Below are 23,132 nucleotides of genomic sequence, written 5' to 3' on the forward strand. Positions count from 1 at the left end.
CTTAGTAATGTTCTTAGAAATCATAATAATATGATTTACATAAGTAATTATTCGAAGATTAACACGCTATAATTCGAAGGCGTCGGTGACTGTGTTAAAAAATATGTATGTAAGTAATAATAAAAACGTAGCTTTGTGAATTTCCAACTTATAATTTGTAGATAGTGCATAAAGTCACCAATAGGCTAGTGTCCTACTAGTCAAATCAGTTTCTTTTTAAGAACTGTCAAAACGATTTGCTAATATGGAATTACTATGAAATACTGAGGAGTGACGTCACAGTCAATTCATTTACTTTATATCTTTCTCTTTGACTTATTAAATAGAAATTATGTTTATACATAACTACTGTCCATAGTTTTCTTCTTATTATGTGGTGTTTTATTTCGTGCGTTGCATAAAATATTTTATTTTAAGTATAGGAAACTAGCCTATTAAAGACACTGTCAGGAGGTTTATTATAAAATGACAATGTTTTCAAAGCATTTGTCACTTGCGTTGCGCGTGAATGTTTACTTACTAGTAATTAGTAATTATGTAACGTTTGTAAAAGCACACTTACGACATTGTGGTATTTTCCATTAAATAATAACTAGCATCGTAAAAGCGTTAATAAACCTTTATTCATCATCATCATCATTTCAGCCATTAATCGCCCACTGCTGAGCATAGGCCTCCCTTCGTGTACGCCATCCCGGTCCTGGGCTAATCTCATCCAGAAATGCCCCGCAGTTTTTCAAATGTCGTCCACCCAACGAGCCAACGGATACCCTTGTTATAAAAAAGAATCTATAGTTTAACTTTTATTTATGACAACTAACTACTTTTCAGTGAATATTTTCAATACCATAAAAGCCAATACGGTGGGAAGGCAGGAATGTCAGGATAGGATAACGGTAATAAAAATCAACATGCACCTTTTACAAGTATTACTCTTGATTTATTTTTCAATAAATATATATGGTGATTCTTTCAGTTGCTCTGCAAATATTTTATTAATCGAGAAAAATATATTATTCTTCTAGAACATCGTCCAGTTAGACCATATAGTTATTTTATAACAACGATGATTTGATCTATTTATATCTACACAAATACGTCTTTTAAAAATTTGATAAGTTAATGACAATGCGAAGCGCTACATTTAGAGTATTTTCTATGCACTGGCTATGTGCTAGCATCATTCAGATCGCCCCACATAGAATACCAATGTACGACCCCCTATATTCTAGTAGTGAAATATAAAACAACTAACAATGCTTTAGATCCATAAAAACTAAAATACAAATTCTCGACAATACTATATGTCCAAAATCTATCCTATTTTTGTAACCTTTGTATATGTATATAACCAAAAATCCATACTTATATTGAAAACTATACTGTGTTCTTAATTGTACTTTGTATCATTTGGCAGTGGAAATAGTCTTTATACAACCAACTAGTGTTCAGAACTGCCTAAAACTACTCATTCTAAAGTAGACTTTAGAAATAAAACGCGAAACGAAATAGTCGAAGAAAATCTGCGCATCGACTCGGTCGAAATACCTCGATGTAAAAAAATACCTACAATAAGGTAACGATAACTTAGTTTAACTTACAATAAAAAATAAATAGCGTTACTTCTGACAGTAAAACTAGAATTAGTATTGACTCGGCTCATACTACAAACATAAGACTGAGTGCGCGGCAGATAGCCGGGTGTCACCCCGGCAACTACTCTAGGAACCAACCAATAGTTAATCACTTAACCACCAAGATATGCGCACGTTAACTTAAGCACTAAACGACTAAAACGAAATTGCTTTCAAACTTACACCATTATATACATATCACCTAAAACTGAGTCTGTTTAACGCCCGCAGGCGAAAGCACATTATTGCAAGTCTGTGGAAGATTACTACACTACCCAGCCGTACACTTCACCGTTTGCCCGGTGCTTAAAACATCTCAATTGCCATCGCAGACTTTAATCTGGCCGAGGGGCACGTTTTACAGCTTCATACGGATAATTAGATATGGAAAGTTCACGCGACCTTCACTTAATCGGGTTATTTAAAAATTCGGCCAGATAAGTCTCGTGACAAAAGACCAGGTATAAACGTTTGGAGGCAACTATCGAGTGAACACTGGACGCGCATTATCACAGTTTATATATTTTTGGGAGCAGGGCCTCAGGCCTTAAGTTTTTGGCGGGGCCGGCACTGCACCATGCAGATGTAGCCGGCGTCCACATCGCAGCCGCTCACCAGGAGGTTCATGAGGACGCTCGAGGACGGCGTGCTCCGCACTTCTAGAGCCGGGGACGGGCTGCGCTTGGCACGTTTGGCCCGTGGCTCCTCATCTTGGTTCAACACGCGTTTGACGCCAGTCTCCCATGACGACACGCTTCTGCTTGGTATTAATCCTGTGGAACAAAAATAAATTCAAAAGACGTTCTTTCAGTCAATGTATTTCAAATTTATATTGAACTGGGACGTAAAGTACCTTGATCTGAGTATATGCTTGTAATGAGATCTTGTGGGGAGGGCCTGTGGGTGGCGCGGCTAAGAGGCGCTGTAGCGCCGGGGCCGGCGAAGCGCTCTGTTGCGTCTGTGTGTTAGTCGGCTGTGGTCTAGCCATGCTGACGTTGTCTGGGAACGCGGCCCACATGACCGCCGGCTCCAATACTGGCAACTCATCGGTGAGGGGGATGAACGGTGAGTGTCCATCGTCTATGTCGTTGTCTGACCTTACGCTATCTAAAGCATCCAGAGAAAGTTCTGTCAATATTGACGACTGTTCACATGACGAGTCACTCTCCTGAAATAAATAGAACATTAGACACAATTCCGCGAAAATTTTAAATCATTATGAAAAATATATTAGTGATGTTATTACCTGAGGTTCAGGTGAGGACATTAATAAAGAATCAGCAGTTAAGGAGTCCACAGGTGAACCATTAGCAAGGTCATCGCCTAAGAGGCTGCAGTAATTGTCGCTAAGAATAAAGTCATCGAACATATCAAACGGACTGTTCTCCAGTGGGATGCAAGTGTCACCGGCCGTGGGCGCCAGATAAGTAAGATCCTCCTCATCAGGCTCGTCTTTAAGCACTGAAAATAAACATAGATGGTCAAAAATCACCAACAAATCATTTTGAAAAATTGTATTTAATGAAATTCAGAAAAAAATTTAAGCTTTAGAAACAGCAACTCACTTGTATGTCCCTTGGATTGTGCCAGTGAGAGATAACCCTTGTTCATGTCTTTCTCCCTTGGTGCAAAGATTTCTTCTGTAGCAGGCACCACTGCTACTATGGCTCCGTTCGCTGGAGGCTCAAATGCGGTAGGCGGTACTGGTACAGGCTTCAAGTCCGCATGTTGGAGTTGGTGCGCGGAGAACACCTCATCTTTGCACTCTATAGCGCTGTGGACAAAACAAAATGCAAATTACCGCCCTAGAGGCAGATCCTACCTAAAATACGTGGTTTCTTATCCAAGTGCAGCACCGATTATTTAAAATATGCGCGTCGCAGTGGCTTGGAGGTGTGAATAGAATATGTTTATGAATAGGAACTAAGTAGTGATGATTTCGCGTTATAATAGCATGGAAACTTTTACAATAGCCAAGGCTACGAGAGAGATGAGCTAAGCTAACAAGTACCTTAACCAGAAAAGTTAGGTACCAGTAATAAGTCTACAGTTAAAGTTAGATATGGAAATAACAACAATTAAATTAGTCATCAATTGGCTTTAATATATGCAATAAAATGCGCTGCGACCTATATATATTAACAGTATTACCCGTAGGACCGTTATCTTCATCACTAGTGGAGGCAGGTGATAATGAAGATAATTAGAATACCTATAATAAACGGTTTGCTCTATATATAAGACGATAAACATGGATTGTATCTCAAGCAAGCAAAAACAATAGAAACTAATTAATTTTCGTGTTTGTAAAATATACCAAATTCAAGTTATACTTACAAAATACAAATTTGATTTTAGATAAATTTAGATCAGTATTTATAAACTCGAAAAGAATTCTAAAAGTCTATTAACTCGCGAAGATTAAAGTTATTAAGACGTGAATTTGCTCAAGTATTCCAAACAATTTAACTTTTAGAATTGTTTAGACGCGTGCGCTCAGTATGAGAGTCGGCGCTAATTTGAGCTGAAACCAGCTCGATAATGTGATGATAACAGATAATACTGCAGTAAGGATTAATTAATTACTTTTGGACCAGTAACGCCGATGACCCGCGAATGGCCTTTCGATATGTGCGTCAGTAGATACTGAACTAGCACTATAAATTGTAATCTGTAATACGCACAGCGTTAATAATCGAGACCATTAATATGATAACTTGTATGTTGTTGACGAGATCAGCTATTTTCATTGACCTTAGATACAGTGTGATCTTCCGTGGAAAGCTACTAATACAATTTTCAGTATCTATTTTTAACAAAAAACAACAGAGCTTCATTTAAAATGACAACTGAAAAACAATATGAATTATCTGATATGAACCGGTTCCAGTATAACAAAAACATCTAATCATTACGAATGTTTACATCAGCTGAATCGCAAACTCAACCAACTTAATTTGTAATGGCATAATACCGTTCCAAACCGTCGACTCATCGTAGGCTAGACGTAAACCCATTCGGGGGAGTGTTTTATTTATTTTGGTTAGTGCATTTACGCGGCACTTTTGGAGAGATTTGAGAAGGATAACAGTATGGCTGTGAATCAGGGTGGAGAGAGACGAGGGTATGGTTGTAAGTTCGGCCTTGGTAATGACCTTGCAGCAGCCACCCTCGGGCAGGCTCTCTCCTCCACTTAGGCCATTCACCAGGAGTGTAGTGAAAGTGTATGCGCGCGCAACGTTACGTGTGTAGGCCCGTATCGATTGCCAGTTTAAGAAATTCCAATCCAACCGTCCCGACAAGCCTACCCGAAATGCATAATAAAAATAGAACGCAGACTGTGGCGCGGAGTTAAACAAAGTAGAGGTAGTAAGCATAATAACGTCTGGGGATATAATACAATAGTTGTAATGTGTCAGCGCAAAAATACGGGTGTGTAAGTACTAGGGTTGCCGTTCTGTTGACCTTGGCCGTGATCCGTTGTGTTCAATTCGGAGGGGCAACACAATTCAACAATTACAATAGGTACATCTGCCAAAACGAGGACGTGACATCAGATGACTTTAACTAGCTGGCGAGATTCGTAAACATAGAAATACGTTATTTTAATTGTCGTAGAAACCGCGACCACTTTTACAGCTCCGTTTATTTTATTACTGGAAAGTTATGTAGATGAATTACCATTGCTGATACTAGACTATGTCAATAAAAAATCTACAAAAAAAAATATAATTACGTATATAAAATGAGTAAAATGAGTCTTTTGGTTTGTTTATGAACATTATCAAGACATATCGAGCAAAAAATAGTTCTAAGTGGAAAACTATTGATAAAATAAGTTTTGATAACATGGGATGTAAAATTATCCCTTTTATGACGGCACTGATATTCGTCATACTAAGCCTACCCAGACTGTTGTCTAATATGATAAAGCGATTTTGGAAAGTATTTGAAGGTCGATTATACAGATTAGATAAAGTCGAGATAATAAAATGTCCTGATAAAAATAACGCAATCTGCAATAATGAAATAATGGATAAAAGATAAATTTCATTAAAGACTGAAATGAAACCGAACAGGAAAATTATTTGAGACAGCTGAACTGAAAACGCACGTCACCAGTTGCGGTATTAGAATTATGCACATTCGTTATAAAAGAGATCGAATAACAAACAGTTCATTGTATAAACAATAAACCTATCGATAATAGATTGATACCTGATAAGGCTTCTTAAAAGTTTCCAGCGGAACGAATTGAAAGTGGTTCTGCGGTTTGATAAAGAGATCAATGGGAGGATTTGTAGGCATTGATGAGTTTGATCACGATTTATAGAACGAAGCGCATCAGTCTGCCAATAGCGAGCCGGTTGCGCGGGAGTCAAGGCCGCGGTGTGGTTATGTAACCGGCTGGGGGGCGCGGGGCGCTAATTTTAGCGGCTTCTTGCAAACAACACGCGTCAGCGCATACGCTAATGTTCTTAAATGCACCGAAGACGCACTGGACGTCTGAAAGACGGAGTCCAAAATAATTGAATCGAAATTTAAACTAACACTGACTCGGGCTAGCACGGCGCGTTGTAATGACGGAGAATTTTTGCGACGAGTGGACAACCGCGATATATTTGTGACGCATGAAATAGTTTAAGCATAATTTCAGTTTAAACATTGGCAACAACACACTGAACAGTTACATAATCCGTGTTTTTAATGACCACTATCTATTAACTCTTATCTCTCCGGTTTATTAAGTTGACAAACTCGCAAGTTTTAGTTTTAATCACGCTTCCTTATGTGTCGCAATTATTCTGCACTTGAAACGAAACACACACTGTATCCACTTCACTGTCACTGCTTACCATGGTGGTGGAACGCTGTACTTGTTGTTAAACAATATTATCAGTAGTGATTTTCACGTGTTTGGGTGTCGGAACAGCTGATCGCGAGAGTTTAGTCGGCGGTAAGTAACGTGTACGGTTGAGGCGAGGTCTGTGGCGCGAATGGCCGGCGACGGCGCACTGCCGCTCTTGTTTGCGGTGTTCGTTATCCATTGACACGGTGCGCGCACCTATTGCGGTGATATAAGGGTGATAATCAAATGTTTGGCGTGCTGCATTGTGGTGGCCGCTCGTGTGATCCTACTATCATTACGTCGCGATTACTAACCGGCGATAAATTTCGAAGACTGCCGTTCATTCGACGGCCACGCGAAGAGATAACCGGTCCGCGCACTGGTGGTGTGATCGTGGTTGGAAGGAAGCGGTATCATATGCTGTAGAGTGATTTTCACACTAGGGGTTTGCTGCTATCTCTTAACTACGATCTGTTCTACTAATTGAGTCATAAGTCCAAGTTGGTCCTAAATAAATTAATATTATTATTATTATTATTATAGGTTTGTTGCTAATAGATAACTCTTAAAACACCACCATATAACCACATAAACCCAGCTAATCTGTACCTAGTAATAAAAGTACAAGTGGGGCATTATAATAATAATTGTTGTAATATTCCGTAATATATAAAAGACAGCGATAATATATAGCAACTGTTATAAGGAAATGCTCTGTTGTTATTCTTAGTCCGACTCCGTACACCAGCAATTGTTTCAGCTGTCATATAGGATACTGGATACCTAAATTTAAATAAGGATCGCGACGAAAGGAGTTATTTTAGTGACAGCATCTCCTCGACGAGTCGTTGAACTCAGCTCAGAAACGGAACAAGTATTCAGCTAAGTTTAGTCTAAATGGTATCGTGATTCTGTAATCTATCTCCCATATCTATCATTCGCGGAGTAAACAGTGGAAGTAAACAACCACATATTGCCATTATTAAGACTCGTATTTGCGTATAATTACTGACTCAAGGGCGTAGGACTGAATGTAAATAATTCATAGCATAACCATGCCTTAATCAACAAAGTAAATAGACATATGAGCATTTCACAAAACAAAAAAAATCCTGCCCATTTGGCAAGTGCCAACAATTTCCGGCTAGCGAATCCAATAAAGAATGAGACGCTAAAATGTAGACAAAAATAACTTTGGGAAAGTTAAAAAACAACATCTGAGTACTAATAAACTATTTTCATTCATTATATGAGCAGTAGAATTTTTCTAGCTAGGAAAATGAAATGAAACATCATCAATCGTGGGAATTATTAATAGATCCACCATAAGTTGAAGATCAATGTCATTCCTAAAATATCTAATCAATATTATTTAACACTTATACTTTGAAATATTGTTTAACTTCGTTTATTACTTTTATTAAAGCATTTATATAAGCATTAAACATGGTGTAATTGTTGAAGCTACCGAGGGTAAAGATACTAAAGATAGTAAAGATGTCTGGACCAAATGTTCATCAAATACCTATAATACTCATTAGTATTGCTTCATGTAATAAGATTATCCATAATGATACATTAGCGCCTTCTGCTGCCATAATTACATAGGCACGTTGCCCTAATAATCCTTCTAAACGAGATTACATAGAGTTTAACCAGTAATTACTAAGATTAGGTCCTTTCAGATTATTTAAGCACTAATGATGAAAGAAATACAGCACTGTAACGAATTTAATTAAACGAAGAATAAAGATCAGGATCACTAGATTAGATTTAAAAAATCGTCTCTAAATTCTAATTGAGTAAAATATTGCATAAGTTAGACACCTTACTTGTTCTTTTTGAAGATGTAACTGAGACTCATCTATTAGCCTGGAGTAGCTAGATTCAGCGCATTAATGTGGTTTTGAAATTCATAAACTTTATGAAATTTACATTTTTCAGCACACTGACATAAAAGCTTTTTACAATTTCTTAGGTACCTATAATACCTTTGAGATACGATACTTCTTCAGTGTTATTGGAGTTATGTAAATATATGCTAGTGCGAACAGGACTAAGTTAGTAATACATTACTTTCGTCATTGGCTTTATAGAAGTTTTTATTATTATCTTACTAGCAAGCTCGGTATCTTCAAGACTATTAAAGATAAAATCAGAAGGCATGACATCATTAAGACTTTCTGTTGTACGTATATTGAAACTATTTCGAAAATCTTATGATTATCTTTGAGACACAACTTGGAAGTCTAGGTATAGGTCTAAATCTATATTTTCATTTTTAATATCAAGTTTAGCAATCTATCGCTGTCAGTAGCCGTAGCGGTGACACTCGATACGCTCGATGGAGCCGCGTTGTTCCACAATTTAGCCGCGTAACTAAAACCCTCACTAATGGACCGCTAGACAATCCACAGCCAACGTGACTGGATTTTATAATGAACTCGACAAAAGTGTATCAGGAAATGAGTGATCTTTAATAGGAATTGAAATCCAATTAATAAGAAATGATGAAATAATCGAAGTTTTGGTGATACACATATGTTAATAGAGCACTTTGATTTGTATATGATAATCGCTGATATATGGAATTATCACTGCAGAATCAAGTAACGAACGTAATAGATAAAAGAGAAAAGAGTAATTATGGCACAATCGCGCTAGATAATGTAACAGAGTACCTTGAATAAATAATCTTGGTAATTGTTGAAATACGCAAAATACACTGATCTATCCTCTTGATGAGAAAGTGAGTAACTGAGCCAAATCATTTGGACCGCACGGGGTCCGTAGGACCCGGATAGAGCATGCGCGAGCTATTGCACAATTTTGCAATCATACCGGACATACCATGATAAAATCTTAGATTTAAAATGAAATTATGACACGATGTCAAAACAACAAGGAAACGTGTAAATTGATATCCATGTGAGAAGTTTAACTAAGTAAGATCAGACACAATGTGCTAATCAAAGTGTCAAGTTACCAGTTTATGCGGGTAACGTCTATAAATTCTATAATTAAAGATACCAGGATACTGGTCGTGGGGAGTTATCCTCGCGCTAGATATAGACGGAGTATGTTACAAATCGAATCATACCTGTTTCTATTACCATAATTTTCTGTCTCAGCGCAAAGATTTATATGCGTCAGTAGATTTTAACTAGCGAACATATGGCTTGTCTGGCAAATGGAAGGATAAACAAACTAGCACCGGATTTTAGGACACATGCAGTGTTTTATAATTCTATGACCTAAAGTCTTGCAGATATCTAATTTGTTAATAAGGTTTTAGCATATTCAACTATGAACCCAGCTATAATATAGAACTTAAAGACGGTTTCATTTAATGGCATTTTTAATTTCATTAGCAACATAATTTAAAACCTAAAAAAGGACACGATTTACTTTGACCCTTCCCAACTAGTATCGTAATTATAGGGAATCATAGTCTAGTAAGAATTTCAAAACTATTGCCTAACATTACTAAGCTTTTGGTCAGACACGTAGTCAGCGTACGTGAGTGTATGATTGTCGGAACTGCTTCTAAGTTTCGGGCATACGTGACGCGTGAAACGTCTTGCCCGATATTGAATCAGTCCTTTACTAATAGTGTTACTATTTCGCGTGTTATTGGGACATATTGCGCTTGATACAAGAATGCCACAAGGGAATAGGATCGGGTGAAGTAGGGTAAAAGTGTCATTTCGATACAAAGGCGTTCTTTGAGATATTAGCAGGTTCGCAGATTGGGATCCTAAGTAAACCTTCCAAGAGACAGATCCAACTGATATTTATCCTTGAGGTGCCTTCGATTAATTGTAACTCGTAATGATTAATTGTATCAATACTCGGATACATTTATATAGAAATAAAAACAGTATAGCAAGTAAAATAAATCGAAACGAACTTTGTGATAATATTATAGTCGCATATCTAACCTGCAATGAATTATATGAAACTGTAAAATAATCTTGAAGTTAGCATGACAGAAAACCCCTAAAAGGAACGAAACTTTACAAAACAACAAACGCACCTGTATTCAGATAGAACACCTAATCAAAATTTCAAAACTTTCAAAAATGAGGTTGTTTACCGACTGACTATTAATACAAATTGAATATATGCCAATTCTTCCTATTGTCGAATCCGGAGTCACGAGTCATAATTGGCGTGCTCGGTGCAAGATGCAGTTCGCGCTGCAAATGGTTATGCTATTATGGCCGGATGCAGACGGCTCCCGGTCGTTGACCCGGTAGCCCCACCCCCAATTTCAACGATTGTGGCTACGTGACTCCACGAGCGTTTTACAACAGGTATTCATTGGTGTCATGCGGGGGATTGCTATACCGCTGCTGTAATGAATGATGTCAGAGTGTGACAATATTTACAAGTCATCTCTATGAGGAAGTGTGTAAAAAACTGCTTAAGTGCAGCATAAATTCAATAGACGTTTAGGTGGCTGTATTTTTGTTTTATCGCTTCAAGGAAAAAAACAAACTACACTACAACATTGCATAAGGAAACAATGTGATGCCTTGTCAACAGAGTTTAGGATATTATTATTTATTTATTTTAAACCGAATTGAAAATATTCAATAGATCAGGCTCTTAAGGTCGGTTTCATGATTTGATGTAGTTAGGAAATAAAATATGTTTTATGTAAGAGATTTTTTGTTTCAAAGAGTAGACAAACTATCTCAGTTATCAAATCTATATTATTAATTAATAAGATGATGGGGAAATGACTGAAATCTTTTCAGTCTACAAAATTATGCCAAATGAACCTGGTGGTGGATAACGTGAACTTGAAAATGGATATTTATTTGTTACATAAAATAAATATATCAGTTGTACATTCGAAGTAACATAAGTGTAAATCGAACTTGTCATCGTCGTCTATCCAGTTTGAGATAAGAACGAGAAACCGGTACCAGCAGTGGCAGTTGGACAATGAGAGCACTTTCCAAACATACTTCAGAAAATCGAATCCGTTACTTATTTGTTCAAAAGAGAACGACCAAAAATAAGTTATAAATGAAAATTAGGATACTACATTTGCCCCAATAAATATTGTTAAGTACACTACTGAACTTGATTCGTTAAAAAATGAAAAATCCACTAGAATTGTGGACGATATAAATCCAAACTGACGATGAAAAGCTGCAGCTTATTTCAACTTATATATTTTAAAAACGCACTTTAAAACGCTGTCACGAAAACCGTATCAATAAAAGTAGCCCCGAAATTTATTTTAGCAGTTTAAAACGTGGCCTGAATTGTTGATCTAGGCTGCCTACTCAAAGGTGTCGTCGTATCAATCGATATAGACGTCGGTGAACCCATATTGTACAGCAGTATTAGCAGATATACTAGTGTAGTGATCGGAAATCGAAGCGAAATCAAGTGGAAATGCTAGTCGTGCCAAGAATTTAATAATGGCTGGTTCTTAACTTTGATTCAGTGGCTCCTGTCGTTAAAAGACGGTCAGAAACTATTTAAAGCTGAAACTTAGAAACGAAGAAGGTCACAAAATAAAATGAAATTGTTCACAGTCTAAATTTAAATTCGCATATTTTAGTTATTTACACAGCTTTGCGAGATATTACGATTTTTTCATTTCCCTAGTCATACAGTTCTGAAATCCGTCAAGACATTGATGACGCTTCCTAATTTTATAATCGACGTAATCTTATACAATTTAAATAAATCGCTAACTTTAACGAGATCATTTAGAACATTCAACTGATCTTTTTCAATATTTTGTTCTTCAGAAACTAATATCGTAAAGCTGCCGACGATATCGCAAGCTTTTTTTACTCTAAGGGCTCATCCACAAAGGGCTGGTACCCTTTATTATGCAAGTTGATAGTTTAACACAGGGACCGGCCCGCTATCCCTTATACGGGGTTTTGTATGGGTATTTCGTTAGGCTTAACTTACCCTACCCTTTTGACGCGATACCCTTTCATTTTGCTTTTAAAGCCCTAACGAAAGCGCTTACCTAAAATAGCCCAATACCCTTTCAAAACCCTTATCATCGGCTCAGCCTAACGCCATAAGGGTAAGCCTTATACTGGGTTTTATTTGCTTTCCCTTATAGCATATCGTGCGAGTTTAAATCCTGTACCTCGCTCATAAAGCACACATTACTCCGAACGAAATAACATACGATCGTTACCTACGGTGGCACTGTGTGTGATATTTGCGCGTTTCTGTTTGATGGAAACGGCTGTAGATAAAATAAGGTTCAATTTTCAATACCAAATACTTATAGTTATGATACTCGTATTATTATAGTTTCGCCATGTCTGTCTGTCCGTCCGTCCGTCCGTCCGCGGATAATCTCAGTAACCGTTAGAACTAGAAAGCTGAAATTTGGTCCTAATATCTTATACTATTAAACGAGCAATTCTTGTATATTTATTTATTTATTTATTTATTTATTTATCTATTTATTTATTTATACCGACGATCTCGGAAACCGCTCTAACGATTTCGCTGAAATTTGTTATGTGGGGGTTTTCGTGGGTGAAAAATCGATCTAACATATCCTTAGGTCCCGGAAAACGCGAATTTTCGAGTTTTCACGCGTTTTTCTTCGCGCGCCATCTCGTGTGGAGTAGTTGTACTGTTGAGACAGAAGTCTTTCGGTCGATGTAAGTATTATTTACTTCAAAGACTAGATGGCGACACAGGTAAAGGCTAACACGAATAGAAAAATACACTCTGAGCTTTTGTGACGAAACGCGCGCCATCTCGTGTGGAGTAGTTGTGTTTTTAAGACTGAGAGTTCTTTCGATTGATCGATGTAGGTACTATTTATTTTCCAACTAGATGGCGACACAGGTCAAGGATACGAAACAGGACCGAGCGAAGCTCGGTCGCCCAGATATTGTATATCAATCACGCCAACAGAGTGCAAAAATAAAAAATGGAAAAAAAAATTTGGGTACCCCCCCCTGTACATGTAAAGTGGGGGCTGATAATATTTTTCATTCCAACCCCAACGTGTGATATATTGTTGGATAGGTATTTAAGAATGAATAAAGGGTTTACTAAGATTGCTTTTTGATAATATTAATATTTTCGGAAATAATCGCTCCTAAAGGAAAAAAAAGTGCGCCCCCCCCCTCTAACTTTTGAACCACAAGTTTAAAAAATATGAAAAAAATCACAAAAGTAGAACTTTGTAAAGGCTTTCTAGGAAAATTGTTTTGAACTTGATAGGTTCAGTAGTTTTTGAGAAACATATGGAAAACTTCGGAACCCTACACTGAGCGTGGCCCGACACGCTCTTGGCCGGTTTTTTTTATCGGACTTGTCTTGATGAGTACCCGATGTCTAGCTGATGCGGAACCCTGGCTGCACCTAGGGGAACTCGGGTTTAGTGTAATACAGGCAAACGCTGATTTCGTCATCGGACTTGTCTTGATGAGTACTCGAGTGAGCATTACCCGAAGTCCAGCTGATGCTGAACCCTGGCTGTACCTAGGGGAACTCGGGTTTAGTGTAACACAGGCAAACGCTGGTTTCGACATCGGACTTGTCTTGATGAGTACTCGAGTGAGCAGTACCCGAAGTCCAGCTGATGCTGAACCCTGGCTGCACCTAGGGGAACTCGGGTTTAGTGTAACACAGGCAAACGCTGTTTTCGTCATCGGACTTGTCTTGATGAGTACTCGAGTGAGCAGTACCCGAAGTCCAGCTGATGCTGAACCTTGGCTGCACCTAGGGGAACTCGGGTTTAGTGAAACACAGGCAAACGCTGTTTTCGTCATCGGACTTGTCTTGATGAGTACTCGAGTGAGCAGTACCCGAAGTCCAGCTGATGTTGAACCCTGGCTGCATCTAGGGGAACTCGGGTTTAGTGTAACACAGGTAAACGCTGTTTTCGTCATCGGACTTGTCTTGATGAGTACTCGAGTGAGCAGTACCCAAAGTCCAGCTGATGCTGAACCCTGGCTGCACCTATGGGAACTCGGGTTTAGTGTAACGCAGGCAAACGCTGTTTTCGTCATCGGACTTGTCTTGATGAGTACTCGAGTGAGCAGTACCCGAAGTCCAGTTGATGCTGAACCCTGGCTGCACCTAGGGGAAATCAGGTTTAGTGTAACACAAGCAAACGCTGTTTTCATCATCGGACTTGTCTTGATGACTACTCAAGTGAGCAATACCCAAAGTCCAGCTGATGCTGAACCCTGGCTGCACCTAGGGGAACTCGGGTTTAGTGTAACACAGGCAAACGCTGTTTTCGTCATCGGACTTGTCTTGATGAGTACTTGAGTGAGCAGTACCCGAAGTGTAGCTGATGCTGAACTCTGTTTGCACCTAGGGGAACTCGGGTTTAGTGTAACACAGGCAAACGCTGTTTTCGTCATTGGACTTGTCTTAATGAGTATTTGGGTGAGCTGTACCCGAGATAGAGCTGATGCTGAAACCTGGCTGTACCTAGGGGAACTCGGGTTTGGTGTAACATAGGCAAACTCTGTTTGCGTCATCGGACTTGTCTTGACGAGGACTTGGGTGCGCAATAGCCAAGACAGCGTTGTAGCTGAGCCCTGGCGGTATCTAGGGCAACTCTGGTTTCGGTGCATTATAATATAGAAATATTTCATGCAATGTCAAGTTAGGCATAAAACATAATATTAACTGAACAAAAATCCTACCAGAAGTGAATATTAACATCAAGTAGTTAGAACAAATTTATTAATTTGCCATACATAAAACACTTTATTTATGTCTAAAAAAATACGTATGTATATCCATTTGAATATCAAAATTAAGTACAATCGATTTCACTAATAGTAACACAGGGAATAAAGAGAATACTGGAGTTCCAAGCGTCCATAGACTGCGGTAACTATTTACTATCAGACGGGCTGTATGCTTGATTGCCACCAGAAAAGTATTTCTGTTTCAAACGATCTTCATAGAATTCACAACAATCAACAGAAATAGTTTGACAGATTCTATGGTACTACTCAACTCAACCAAGTACCAGTCATAAAGACGAGTCTAAGATATTTCACACGAAACATACTATGAACAGAAAACAGCGTTTATTTATATTGCACCGGTACCACCAGGTCTCAGCTACAGCACTGGCTTGGGTACTGCACACCCAAGTCCTCATAAAGGCAGGGCCTATAACGGAAACCGGGTTTGTCTATGTTGCACCAAACCTAAGTTCCCCTAGGTACAGCCAGAGTTCAATATCAGCTTTACCAGTACTCATCAAGACAAGTCCGCTGACAAAAACAGCGTTTACCTATGTTGCACGAAACCCGAGTTCCCCTAGGAATAGCCAGGGTTCAGCATCAGCTCTACCTTGGTTACTGCTGACTCAAGTACTCATCAAGACAAATCCGATGACGAAAACAGCGTTTGCCTATGTTGCACGAAACCCGAGTTCCCCTAGGAATAGCCAGGGTTCAGCATCAGCTCTACCCTGGTTACTGCTCACTCAAGTACTCATCAAAACAAGTCCGATGACGAAAACAGCGCTTGCCTATGTTACACCAAACCCGCGTTCCCCTGGGAAAAGCCAGGGTTCAGCATCAGCTCTACCTTGGTTACTGCTCACTCAAGTACTCATCAAGACCAGTCCGATGACGAAAACAGCGTTTGCCTATGTTGCACGAAACTCGAGTTCCCTTAGGAATAGCCAGAGTTCAGCATCAGCTCTACCTTGGTTACTGCTCACTCAAGTACTCATCAAGACAAGTTCGATGACGAAAACAGCGCTTGCCTATGTTACTCCAAACCCGCGTTCCCCTAGGAATAGCCAGGGTTCAGCATCAGCTCTACCTTGGTTACTGCTCACACAAGTACTCACCAAGACAAGTCCGGTGAAGAAAACAGCGCTTGCCTATGTTACTCCAAACCCGCGTTCCCCTGGGAAAAGCCAGGGTTCAGCATCAGCTCTACCTTGGTTACTGCTCACTCAAGTACTCACCAAGACAAGTCCGGTGAAGAAAACAGCGCTTGCCTATGTTACTCCAAACCCGCGTTCCCCTGGGAAAAGCCAGGGTTCAGCATCAGCTCTACCTTGGTTACTGCTCACTCAAGTACTCATCAATACAAGTCCGATGAAGAAAACAGCGTTTGCCTATGTTGCACGAAACCCGAGTTCCCTTAGGAGTAGCCAGGGTTCAGCATCAGCTCTACCTTGGTTACTGCTCACACAAGTACTCATCAAAACAAGTCCGATGACGAAAACAGCGCTTGCCTATGTTACACCAAACCCGCGTTCCCCTGGGAAAAGTCAGGGTTCAGCATCAGCTCTACCTTGGTTACTGCTCACTCAAGTACTCATCAAGACCAGTCCGATGACGAAAACAGCGTTTGCCTATGTTGCACGAAACCCGAGTTCCCTTAGGAATAGCCAGGGTTCAGCATCAGCTCTACCTTGGTTACTGCTCACTCAAGTACTCATCAAGACAAGTTCGATGACGAAAACAGCGCTTGCCTATGTTACTCCAAACCCGCGTTCCCCTAGGAATAGCCAGGGTTCAGCATCAGCTCTACCTTGGTTACTGCTCACACAAGTACTCACCAAGACAAGTCCAGTGAAGAAAACAGCGCTTGCCTATGTTACTCCAAACCCGCGTTCCCCTGGGAAAAGCCAGGGTTCAGCATCAGCTCTACCTTGGTTACTGCTCACTCAAGTACTCACCAAGACAAGTCCGGTGAAGAAAACAGCGCTTGCCTATGTTACTCCAAACCCGCGTTCCCCTGGGAAAAGCCAGGGTTCAGCATCAGCTCTACCTTGGTTACTGCTCACTCAAGTACTCATCAATACAAGTCCGATGAAGAAAACAGCGTTTGCCTATGTTGCACGAAACCCGAGTTCCCTTAGGAGTAGCCAGGGTTCAGCATCAGCTCTACCTTGGTTACTGCTCACACAAGTACTCATCAGACAAGTCCGATGACGAAAACAGCGCTTGCCTATGTTACTCCAAACCCGCGTTCCCCTAGGAATAGCCAGGGTTCAGCATCAGCTCTACCTTGGTTACTGCTCACTCAAGTACTCATCAAAACAAGTCCGATGACGAAAACAGCGCTTGCCTATGTTAAACCAAACCCGCGTTCCCCTGGGAAAAGCCAGGGTTCAGCATCAGCTCTATCTTAGGAACTGCTCACCCAATTAACTCATCAAGGCGAGTTGGATGACGAAAACGGCTTGTTTTTATGTTGGCAATTAACGTTTTCAATGTGTAATGTTAATGGTTAATTGTATTGATTTTCGCCCAACACTGTATATTTACATGCATACATACATATTTACATAATTATATTCATACATACATACCTACATACATTCATACATACCTACATACATACCTACATACATTCATACGTACGAACGTACATACTGATCTATGGGCGACGATGATCATTTACCATCAGGCGATCCATCACTTCCTTGTCTCCCAGTTCATTAAAAATAATTTCTAGCCGTGTTCTACTTTTATCCAACGAAAACATGTTTCGTTGCAAAATTACCCAGGCGCATAGTGCGGAGTGGCAACAGCGCATTTTCCTTCCTGTTCTTACAATAGCTTAGATTCATAATCCTGTCTCTTTTACGCAAGGCTCGACTACGCTTTAACAAAAGGGAAAGCCTTATAAATAGCGCTTAAAATAAGGGTAACCCTTATTAAAGGCTTGCAAGCCGTATCGGATAGCGCTAAGCCAATGCACAGGGCTAGCTTTATTGTTTTGCTTAGTTTTTTGTAAGGGCTAGTCAAATGAATGGGCTTGCAGTTCGAAAGGGAGAGTCTCTCGATTGGGTCGTCCTTACGTTAGGGATTCCCAATGAAAGGCTTGTAGCGCGGAAGGGGTTGTCCGGTCCCTGGTTTAACAGGCAATCTACAGATAACGGCAGCCGTCTGGCGCAAATCTGCACAGTCGTGCCGAAAACACAGACTGAGAACATTTGTATGAAAATGAAGGCTACTGTGTTGTAAATAAATCACTCTTGGCTCATGTTTACCCACATGAGAAACATCACTTTAATTTTACCTGTTTTAGAACAAGAGCTATGTTTAATTGTTTTGCTGAATCGCGGTTTTCCCGTAGGGAAATTTTCAAACGGTAAATTTCATAAAATGAGCAACCTGATGAATGGTTAATTATATTTGTGTCGACATAATTACCAAATCCACGCAAAATATAATAACGGAATTTTAGTTAATGACAAAATTAACAAATTTTGTCTTATTTAATACGGTAAAGCGTTGAAATAAGTTATTCTCACTGGCTACGAGATTAATTAAAATAGGTAGCTTATTGGATAGACAAAATGTCATATTTACAAAACACGATAAATTAAAACTTTACTTAAATAGTATTCTATACAATCGTGATATAATACAAAGCTTTTCAGTCGAGTACCATGTTTAGGCCACGAAGCTTGCTGAGTGGCCTAATAGTACGGTACGAGAGTGAAAAGCTTAATTATATCACTATTGTATACAATACTTTTTCTATGAGTCATCATTTTCATCATCATCATCAATGGACGAAAAATATCATCATTCAAGTTAAAATTAATGTTAATAGCGTCGTTAACCGTTGTATCAACATCGAATTACCTAGCAACCAATTGTTTATACTCGTAATAACCGTCTCTGATTGGTCGATAACGCGATAGATTAAAAAAATGTGTTTCAGATGCAGAAAAATTTGCCAGGTATCGCAAATTAGTATAGAAATTGTATGAAGTTCTATTTTTGAAATTATTACAGTTAACAAATTTCAACTATAATGAGATATTATAGTTGAGTCGGAACTGCCATAGAGTATCCAACACTGAAAAGTTAGCACTTATAAAGCATAGTTAATTTAGAATTGGTACGCGATGGGAGGAATAAAATTTTTAAATGAAAAGAAAAAAGTAAACAATATTTTTTATTGCAGAATAAAAAAGATCGTTTATTAATTTATAGCGTGTCACATATATTTTAAGATAAGATAAGATAAGATAAGATAAATCGTTTATTTGCAAGAATACTTATTTCTAGAATACACAGGTGTAATTATGTAGGATGGTGTACAGTATTCAGTCGCACAAAACGACATGCAAAATATTTTACATTAAAATATATTATACCTATACTAAATATAGCTATAATTTAAAATTCAATTCCATTTCAACAACATAATTCATAATAAAAGATTCACAACGTAATACATGCTTAATATTTTAATTTTAATTATTCTAATTCTATCAACTATCATATTCTAAATATTCTTTCACGCTGTAAAAACAGTGTTCTAGAAGAAAACTGGTGACTTTCTTCTTATACTCTAGAGCATTTAGTGTCTTAATAGTATCGGGAAGACTATTATAAATAACTATGCACATGTTGTACGCATTCTTCTTATATATATCCAAGTTGCACCGAGGTTGGTATAGAAGGTTTTGGTATTGGGTTCTTTGGCTTGAGAAATACTCCGATCTCATATGGAATAAGTCTGGACGGCTTTTTACAAGCAACAGTGCTTTTTTAATATACATGCAAGGCAGTGGTAATATTTTTAATTTCTGAAATAGTGGCCGGCAGGTATCCATTACCCAGGCTTTCATTATTGCACGGACACATTTCTTTTGCAATATAAATGCTCGTTCGAAATCAACAGAATTTCCCCACAGTAATAGTCCATAATTTAGAACTGAAGATACCACGCCGTGATAGGCTGTGACCGCTGCTTCAAAATTTACTGTATTTCTTAATTTTCTTAGCGCAAAGACAAACCTATCTAGTCTACTACACACAGCATTTACATGTACCTTCCAGTTGAGATGCTGGTCAATGAATAAACCTAAAAACTTAATATTTTCACATTTGGATATTGATATATTATTATAATTGATATTTAATTTAATTGGATCACTATTATATGAGTAGAATTGAATAAAAAATGTCTTTGTCATATTGATATTTAAATTATTTTTACATGTCCAATTGTTAATGTCAACTAATGCATTATTTACGACGGTTTCGTATGTATCAGCGTTATCACCCCTTATTAATAAAGTTGTATCATCGGCAAATAGTATACACTTATGCGAGATAGCTTGAGGCAAATCATTGATGTAGACCAAAAACAATAGAGGACCTAAGTTACTCCCCTGAGGGACGCCCAGTTTTACATCAAGAAAATCTGACCGGTATTTGGTTTTAACATAACTCCTACCTACTTTTTCTAATTTGACTATTTCAGTACACTGTTTCCTTTGTGATAAATAACTTTTTATCCATTCGAGTGCAACGCCTCTGATCCCATAGCATTCAAGCTTTGCAAGGAGCTTACCATGTTCAACACAGTCAAACGCTTTGCTTAAGTCTAAGAATATTGACAATATTGGACATTTGCTATTCAAACTTTCAGATATATATCTATATAATATAAAGCTACAACCCGACTGACATTTTTCAAAAAATGGGCAGAGGGGGTTTTTGAGGGTGGCAGTGTTTGGTGTGGTCGTATAGAGTTTGGTCCTGCGACCCCGGATAGATCAGACCGTCGGTCTACCGGTTCCGGGTAAAAAAATGTTGGACGGCCTGGCCAAACGGCTGGAGCTAGCCGGGGAGTGTTCGACCAAATGTCATAGAGAACCCTGGGCAGTTTTTGACGCCGCCATTTTTTTTTTCAAAATGGCCGACTTTTTTTTTGTCAATTTTTCAAATTTATCGTAGAGAGCTCAAATTTTGGTCGTAGAATCTCCAAGCGGCCTTGATTCGAATGAAATAAAAAAAAATTGAAAAATGCTACAAATGTGGGAAACCTGGCCACTTTTATTTTGTATGGCAATTTTTAAACCGTAAGAGATAACCGGGGGGTGCTCGACCAAATGTCATACAGGTATCCGAGTAGAAAAAAGTTGCATTAAAAAAAATTCAAAATGGCCGACTTTTTTTTTTGAAAAATTTCAAAATGGGCCTAGCGCGCTGAGATTTGGCACACGGGTGAAAGGTCGCCCCAAGATTTATATTCAAAAAGAAAATTTTGAAAAATTCAAAATGGCGGCCTTTGAGGGCCAATTGAAATTTGAATGGAGGTTTTTCTTTTAATTACCATAGCTCCGTAACGGTACAAAGAAGTGAAAAGTGCTCAAACAAATGTTATACAGTCACCCGAGGTCCATCGAATGGCATTAAAAAAAAATCAAAATGGCCGACTTTTTTTTTTGAAAAATTTCAAAATGGTCCGAGCGCGCTGAAATTTTGCACACGGGTAGACAGCCACCCCAAGATTAGTATACAAAAAGAAAATTTTGAAAAATTCAAAATGGCGCCCTTTGAAGGCCAATTGAAATTTGTATGGAGGTCCTTTTTTTAAATCCCCATAGCTCCGTAACGGTAGGGAAAAGGTTAAAAGTGCTTGAACTAATGTTGTACAGTTATCTGAGGTCCATCGAATGGCATTTACAAAATTTCAAAATGGCCGACTTTGAAATTTTTTTTTTTATTTTCGGTCCGAGCGCGATCAAATTTGGCACGTGGTAAGAACGGGGGCCAAAAATAGAAATGAGAAAAAAAAAATTTGGAAAAGTCAAAAACGGTGGCTAGAGGGGACAAAGTCAAATTTCCCTACCAGTTTGTATGGAGTTTTTTTTTTAAATCCCCATAGCTCCGTAACGGTAGGAAAAAGGTTAAAAGTGCTTGAACTAATGTTGTACAGTTCTCTGAGGTCCATCGAATGGCATTTACAAAATTTCAAAATGGCCGACTTTGAAATTTTTTTTTTTTATTTTCGGTCCGAGCGCGTTCAAATTTGGCACGTGGTAAGAACGGGGGCCAAAAATAGAAATGAGAAAAAAAAATTTTTGGAAAAGTCAAAAACGGCGGCGAGACGGGACAAAGTCAAATTTCCCTACCAGCCTGAGCGAGCGTTCTACAGCCCGACGGTCATTGCTCCGGTCCAAGTTCCGAGCTGCGTACAGACAGTGCTCCCAAGCAAGAAAATATAAGTAAAAGTGTCTAAAAAGCGACGCGGCGGGCCGGAGGTCCAACTTCCCTACAAATTTTACAATCCCCACAGTAACTACGCGGAGGGCCGAAGGCCCGGAGCGTGTCTGACAGGCTCCCAAGTACGCGAAGGCCGCAGGCCGAGCTGCGGGCAGAGTGCTCCCAAACACGCGAAGGCCGAAGGCCGAGCTGCGTGCAGACTGTGCTCCCAAGAAAACAATAACAAAAAGTATCTAAATAAGCGAAGCGGCGGGCCAAAGGCCCGACGTGGAGCTTCGAAATCCAGCGAAGGCCGAAGGCCGAGCTCCGCGTAGGGCCGAAGGCCCGGAGCGTCCCTGATCGGCTCGTCGGCGGATCGGGAAGTTGGAGTTTAAACACAACCCAATAGTAAAAGTGTCTTAGAGAAGCGAAACGACGGGCCGGAGGCCGCAGGCCGCAGGCCCGTCGTGAGCTTCTCAAGACACTTTTAATATTGGGTCGTGTTTAAGCTCCAACTTACCTACAACTCTCACAGTAACTACGCGGAGGGCCGAAGGCCCGGAGCGTGCCTGAGAGGCTTCCAAGCACGCGAAGGCCGCAGGCCGAGCTGCGGGCAGAGTGTTCCCAAGCACGCGAAGGTCGCAGGCCGAGCTGCGTACAGACTGTGCTCCCAAGCAGAACGATAATCAA

General features: G+C 39.3%; 1 protein-coding gene across 1 annotated transcript in view; it reads right to left on the reverse strand.

Moving 5' to 3' along the window:
- Positions 1-23,132, reverse strand: part of LOC125232825 (hypoxia-inducible factor 1-alpha-like) — a 135,753-nt gene that overhangs the window by 19,111 nt on the left and 93,510 nt on the right. Inside the window, 5 exon segments of the mRNA XM_048138616.1 lie at positions 2,250-2,407; positions 2,488-2,526; positions 2,529-2,802; positions 2,881-3,095; positions 3,200-3,408. Coding sequence (XP_047994573.1) covers positions 2,250-2,407; positions 2,488-2,526; positions 2,529-2,802; positions 2,881-3,095; positions 3,200-3,408 — 895 coding nt within the window.

Source organism: Leguminivora glycinivorella, chromosome 13 (assembly GCF_023078275.1).
Source record: "Leguminivora glycinivorella isolate SPB_JAAS2020 chromosome 13, LegGlyc_1.1, whole genome shotgun sequence".
NCBI lineage: Eukaryota > Metazoa > Arthropoda > Insecta > Lepidoptera > Tortricidae > Leguminivora > Leguminivora glycinivorella.